The sequence below is a fragment of the Dendroctonus ponderosae genome, unplaced genomic scaffold, assembly GCF_020466585.1.
Source record: "Dendroctonus ponderosae isolate FM_Combo_2020 unplaced genomic scaffold, Dpon_F_20191213v2 Dpon_F_20191213_3, whole genome shotgun sequence".
NCBI lineage: Eukaryota > Metazoa > Arthropoda > Insecta > Coleoptera > Curculionidae > Dendroctonus > Dendroctonus ponderosae.
The window spans coordinates 669,093-676,602 of record NW_026018508.1 but is presented as its reverse complement, the minus strand read 5'-3'; the positions used below and the strand labels follow the sequence as shown (position 1 = coordinate 676,602).

Sequence of the window (7,510 nt, the reverse complement as noted above, 5' to 3'; positions counted from 1 at the left end):
AGTATTAAAGAAATGAAAAATGCGCAAGGTGTTTTAATTTTTTGCATCAAAACGGCACCGCATACGAAAAATCTCCTAAAACGAACGAAATTTCATTTTCTTATCTCGACCGGTTTCTGAACAATGAATACATAGTCGGTTTTTAAGAAAAACTTACCGGTATCTCGGAAAAGAGTCATTTGATGACATACAAATAATAAGCAAACCGTCATAATTTTTCATGCAGAATCACTTCCTGAATTTTGTCGCACTTATTTACTAAGACCCTGTAAAATATTTCTATAACAGCAAATTAGACTTAAAACTTAAATTTTAGTTAACGACTAATTGATTACATGTACATACTTGATGCTTGAGTTTTAGGCAACTCGGTCAATTGAACCACTACTTGAACTGGATATTTTAAGAACTATTGCTGATTATCACGAAGGATAGTTAATATGCAAAACTTCAAATTAATATTATATTGCTACTTTTTTGGCCATAAGCGCTGATGTCTAGTTCTGGGTTCGAACATCGGCTAGATAAGTTTCGGTTGGTCGATGGTCGCAGATAGTTTGATAAATACTATAAAGATATCTTATAAGCGGTCGCAGATAAATACATAATTTATAAAAAATGAAAAAAACAAGAGTTGAGGTGCGCCAGATAATGGCGTCAAGCCGCGTACATACCTGACGCGACACGACAGCGACGCGCTCGAGATTTGTAGCAATTCATATATATGGTCAGTTTTGGGACGAAAGATCAAAGGTAAATCGTGTCGCAAAACTACTACAACACCTTACAATATTTACAAACATTTCAAACATTGAAAATGTGCAATAAAACTAGGAATCATTTATACCAAAACATAGCATTATCTTTAATATTTCGAATGAAGCACTCTTTATAAGACGGCATTTTTGAATTTGCAATTACTGCCTGAATAAAGGGCCTTCTATAGGCGGTAATTTTATTGCCCGCAACTTTCTTGCAAGCAATATTTTGTTCTACGCTTGCGCATTTTATCTGTCCTCGGGTTGTCGGCAACCTTTTATTGCACTCGCCGGCTATGGTTCCGAACCTAAAAGTTTTTGCAGAAAGCAGCAATTGTAGTGACTTTTCTGGTTCTTTTTATGCTGCCAACTGTTCACTCATAGTAATATAAATGACCAGCACTGGCATGTTTGCTTACTTTAATTTTTTTATCAAAATAAACTCGATCTTAAGTTAATCACACGTGAATAGTTGGTACGCATGATTGATTTGTCTAAATATATGAACATAGTACTAAAATTATAGCTGCAGGAAAGCTGCGGGCAATAAAACTGCCGACTTTAAAACGCCCTTAACTACGTTCAAAAGATAGTAGATGTGGGACAATAATGACCACTTCACTTTTTAATTTTTACCGATGTTTCGACATTTTTTGAAATCTTCTTCAGGGCTAGCAAAGCTAACAAACATAAAGACGAAAAACGGCCTTGGCTCAGCATCACTTCCAGTTGAATGATGAATATATGTGATAAATAATTAGTGCCTTGTCCTAGGGATGCATGATGCATGCACTAGAATTAATATTTATAAAGGGTGATTCAGAATTGGCATCATTCCTTTCAAGGGGTAATATGGGCTCACTTGGAGGGTACGAAAAAAATATTGAAATTATTGTTGAGATATCAACAAGTTGAAAATCGAATTTCAACTTTGTTATTAAGCATTATTTTGAAATAATTCTACGATTGATTGGTAGTCCCTATTGGAATACTTAATCATTCGAAAATATAAAAAAATGTATATAAAAAAAGTTTTCTTCAATTGTTTGATGAAAAGTCAAAGCGGCCATGATGCTTTCTCTCATTAACAGATAGTTACAGGTAGATAGCCTTTGTCAAACTGTGACTTGGTTTGAAGCTGCTTTCACAACATGCGCACCAACTTTGAATTTGCGAATATGCGATTAGTTATGGGGAAATGCCACAGTAACATAGCAGAAGCTGTAAGGACTTACAAATGCATAGAGCTAGAGACACTGGAAGATTGGCTCCAGGAAGATGTATGTAAGATACACAGAACACAAGGACACATTAAACTAATTGTTTACTGAACACCGGTACAAATTGAGCAGGAGTTTATTAATCGAATACGAAAAGCTGCTCGAGAAGAGTGCATATTAAGGTAGACAGGTACTAACTTGTTTGGAGTTAAAGACATAAATGCATACAAGTTCTATATTGTTGAGGCGGATTCATTTTTTTAAACTTCTTGTTGGGTATTTCGCCTCAAAAATGTTTGCCTTTAAAAAAGACCGAATCTTCTCATGTATTTTATTGCAGATTGATAAATAGTGCTCCTATTTCGCAATAAGAACGAATTATTTATCAATTTATTTGATTTGATTTGAAGAACTATCACCTAGAGGGTATCCTGCGACACTCTTAGGCTCAAGCTGTAAGAGAAAATTCCAATGAGTAAAGAAATTAATTTGAAAAATTACCTTGACGCTTCGATAGCTATTTTCTGCTATCGTTATCAAAAGAACCTAAATGAACCTAAGAAAGAGTATGTTAATAATATGTGTAACAATAGTAGGGTAATACAGTATGTAAAAATTTGCTGATAATTCGTCTGTGCAAATTGTCAGTTGTGTGACTTTTTTTTACGCAAGGTCAAGGTAATTGTTCAAATTAATCTCTTTACTCACTGGAATTTTCTCCTACAGCTTGAGCCTAAGTGTGTCGCAGAATACCCTCTAGGTTATGGTTCTTGACTACTTTTTAATAAATAATTAGTTCTTATTGCGAAATAAGAGCACTATTTATCAATCTAATAAAAGACGTAAGGAAATTCTGTTTTTTTTAAAGACAACTATTTTTGAAGCGAAATACTCAACAAGAAGTTTGTAAAAAAACAGAAACGCATGTTTATTTGTGTACACATCAATTCGAGGTTATGATAACAATAAAAAATAATATCTTGTTGACAATATTGACAATTTAAAAAAATTTAAAGAGTACGTTCGACATTTGACGATTGCTGTTGAATTTACCTTTTATTCTCTGTATTTTATTGTCACTATCTGTATTTTTCCATGGTTACCGAAGTTTTTAATAATTACGAAGCACACAGGTATTTACGTACTGTTAATTAAACATATTACCTTGAAAAACATTGGTGCCGTCTTTCTGATATAGTTGTTTTACAAATTTTCCAGTTTTAATAACAATTAATTTTAATTTTAATCATAGTAAAAAAATCACAATCACAGTTATTCCAGTGATTTTTAATTGATGCTAAAGATGAGATACTCTACTTTTTGTACCTACTAATTCTCTTACCTTTTTTTCTCGTATTTCTCTATCATAAAATCTCTAACTAGTTGCTCGTCGGAGAAAATCGGCGGTGTACCTTCGTATAGACCTAACCAGACTTTCTTGCAAAAGCCGTTACCTTTGCTTCTAAGGGTTTCAATTTCGTCTAGGGAGAAAGTTGCCATTGATATTGACTTTACTCTGTGTGGAGGAGTGATTCCGCGCCTAAAAAAACCAAATTATTAGTTTGGAAACATAAGTTATTGATAATCATGTTTCTATATTCTATAGCAATTGGGTCGATGTCTACAATCCGATTGTCTGTGAGAATGTTTAAAGAAGTCGTTTGTAGAAGTTGTTTACGAATAGGTTATGGCAGGTCCAGAGGCACTATGCGCCCCCCTCCGTTTTGCGCAGCATGTTTTCTATTTCAACAGCACAGCGCAGAGCAGCGCCCTCGGTCTGGACTGGGCTTTAGGCTAGTTTATTCAGAAGAAATATCCATGAAAATTTGAAAATGCCATCCGACTTTCGGGATATTGTTTTTAACAATTATTTTCCAATGAATAGAACTTAGCTTAACGAAGGACATGAAACGATCAAACTATTTACAAATTGAATCGGATGAGTGTAATGCTCAGAAGCCGATCCTATCCGATATGCGCTCCTGTTGACTACTTAGCTATTGAATGTCTCGTAAAAAGTGCCAATTCGCGCACGACAAACTGCATCTGAACCTCAGATTAATTAAACAGATGCATTTGTTTGCGTTTTTCGACGTAGGTACTTATGAAAGCTGCTTTTCCGGCTCGTTAATCAATTTGATATACAAGATGCCGCGAAATTGTTGGTCAACAATGATAGGGCGTACAGAAGACCTGAAAATAGGGCCAATACTTCATATAAAAAAATTCCGATCTGGCTTCCTTATATAATTATTGTCCGTCAAAGTGACAAGTTGAAAAATGAAATATATTCTTAATTATTACACAGTTTATTAGTCGTTCGTAAAATTTTTGCAGCAAAAGTAGCCCATAGATACTCGTCTGTTTTAATTCGAAACTTAAATTTTCCGGATATACAGTGTGTCCAGTATAAAATGATGTACATGGGGATATTGGAAACCGTTCAAGATACAGAATGGACCAAATGGGGAAAAAGTTGCGCAATCAAGTGCCTATAAATAATATGTCATCACCTTCTTTGAACTCGGAATAGCAACGGATGTACAGGGAAAAAAGTGCGTGTTATAAAATCCTTTATATCGTGTTTATTATAAAAGACACAATAACGAAATTTTCAGGGGGTGGAGGGGGGTAAGAAATGAACGTGAATTTAAAAATAAAGTAAAAAATAATCTAGGCCCACCATGTTCAATGAGGCCGAAGTCAACTTTTGTTTTTCTTATGGGCGCCACATTGAATATTTGCATTTTTAAATTCCCCTTTAAATATGCTCTTCAACCATGTTTATTGTTATGTATAACATGTTTATGTTCGGTCAAGATAAATAATTAAAATTAACAAAATTAATATTTTATGGTAGTAGACATTGATATTTCTCTTCAATTTCCCCATAGTGACGTTCGTTGTCTGTTTTAATTACCTAGGTAACTGTCAAAGTAGAATTTATTGTCAGTGTCAAGTGTTATTTCAATAAAGAAAATTTGGTAATGCAAAGCGTGGTTGAGACACCTCGTACGTCTTTACGTCAAATTGAAGCGGTCAACGGCGAATAGTATTTTAAAGCGTCATAAATATCACCCCTATCATGAACGGCCCTGTCAGGGACTCCAGAATTGCGAGGCGATTAGAAGAATGGCATTTTGTCAGTGGTTAATTCAAAGAAATAACGAGATACCAAACTTTTCCTTAAAAGTCCTTTGGTCAGATGAGAGCCAATTTACTAAATGTGGACAATTTAATCGTAAAAATACCGTTTTTTGGTCTGATGTAAATCCACGGCTAGTTCATCAAGTTAGGTTTGGATTTAACGTCTGGTTAGGTATTGTGAGTACCCACGTGATTGGAACACTTTTTTTAATGAGAACTTAAATTCCGAGAGATATTTGAACCTCTTACAAACTAACGTAGCGGAAGCACTTATGGATGTTTCAGTAGCTACCCTGCAAAACGTGTATTTCCAACAAGACGGTGTGGTATACTGTAGGTCATACGAAACCGAAGAGGAGCTGCGACACGCTGTTATAGAAGCTGTTAACAGAATTACCCCAGAAATGATCAGAAAATCATGTGAAGCAGTAATGAGAAGATGTATGTTGTGCGTGCAAGAAAACAGTGGCTTATTTGAACACCTACTTTAATCGTAAAATGTTACTTGTCCTTTTGCAGTGTTCGATGTACGATCAATATAATTTAAAGTAATAATTAATGGAAATATCAATGCCTACTACCATAAAATCTTAATTTTGTTAATTTTAATTATTTATCTTGACCGAACATAAACATGTTATACATGGTTGAAGAGCATATTTAAAGGGGAATTCTAAAATGCAGAAATTCAATATGGCGCCCATAAGAAAAACAAAAGTTGACTTCGGCCTCATTGAACATAGTGGGCCTAGATTATTTTTTACTTTATTTTCAAATTCATGCTCATTTCTTACCCCCACCCTGAAAATTTCGTTATTGTATCTTTTATAATAAACACGATATAAAGGATTTTATAAAACGCACTTTTTGCTGTTTTTCCCTGTATATCCGTTGCTATTCCGAGTTCAAAGAAGTTGATTATTTATAGGCTCTTGATTGCGCAACTTTTTCCCCATTTGGTCCACCCTGTAACTCTAACGGTTTCCAATATCCCCATGTACATCATTTTATACTGGACACACTGTATAGAGGCCCGTTGGGGGTATATTTTAAAATTTAAAATTATTTTCTAATATACTGGGTGTATTCTGCTCATCGGTAGTCGAATTCGGGAATTAATGTTCCTCAAGTGCCGTGTCCTCCCAGACTATTGGCGATCAGTCGCATGATCTTCACTTAGTCCACAGCCGCCCTAAAGAGTGGTGTTTACTCCATACTTTCGTTGAATAATAATGTGGATCAATTCGTATTTCGGATTTCTCATTACGTAGGCAAAGTACTTCAGCGTTCTTCTTTTTATGGCATTTTAAGTACCTCTTTTTAATTTATTCATATGCCGTAGAACCGCTTCATTCGTCATCTTGTCGTGCATCCACGATATCCATAATTCGGAAATATAAAAATTTTTATCTAACATTACATATGAGCACCGTATGTGGATCGATCACCCTGACAAATTTTATATTATTCCATATTATTAGGTCATCTGGTACACAGGAAGCAAAATAATGCGAGACTGATGAGTTATTTATTCGTCTGTGTTTGCTCACCCGCAACATTTACGTTATGCATAGGCACCAAAAGATAATTTGGATGCTTTTAGTAATTAATAGGATTTAAGTATTGATAGTAGTTGAACGGCACCAAGTTTAATCATTTGGATATTGCGTGTCGAGTATTAGTTTGTTTTCAAAATATAAGAAAGCGGTTCGATAGGTCAACACGTAGTTTATGGTACAGGGTTATTGATTGTATTTTGGCCACCAGACTAGTCGGCTAGTTTATCTTCAAATTATATCTGCTAGTGGTGCCTCAAATTCAAGTAGCAGACTAAACTCACATACATAAAAAATACAGTGCTCTACTTTTTAATGCACGATTCGAACTGCACGATAAACCGTCGGCCTATTTGATGTGAATATTCCCTATTGATGTTCTACTGTTTTGGAGTTAAGAATATTTTTATTATTAACATAACATTACAAGTTTTTTAAATCTGAATTTAAAATAAAAAATGAAAATGTTGATATCTGGATTCGACAAACGGGTCCTATCCAATGGCCTTCAAATAGCCCCGACCTAACGCCTCTTGACCCTTTTCTCTGACGTTATTTATGGGACTCTAGTTAGACGCTTTAAAATAGTGGATGCAATTAACGATATTAATCATAACCAATATATTCAAAACGTTATAGATAAATTGAAGTAGATTATAGAGCATTCGTTACCGAGGTCACATACAAAATCAGTGATTTTAATGGTTTTGTTTTTATTTATTTGTTTTTACAAGCTTCTTTTTGGGTATTTCGCCTCAAAAATTTTTGTCTTTAAAAAAGACAGAATTTCCTCACGTCTTTTATTACAGATTGATAAATAGTGCTCCTA

The 7,510-nt window shown here is 34.6% G+C and overlaps 1 protein-coding gene across 1 annotated transcript in view; it reads right to left on the bottom strand.

Moving 5' to 3' along the window:
- The window catches only part of LOC109542537 (arf-GAP domain and FG repeat-containing protein 1), a 59,969-nt gene that overhangs the window by 20,500 nt on the left and 31,959 nt on the right, over positions 1 to 7,510 (bottom strand). The window contains exon 2 of the mRNA XM_048665284.1: positions 3,321 to 3,518. Coding sequence (XP_048521241.1) covers positions 3,321 to 3,518 — 198 coding nt within the window. The remainder of the gene's footprint in view (positions 1 to 3,320; positions 3,519 to 7,510) is intronic.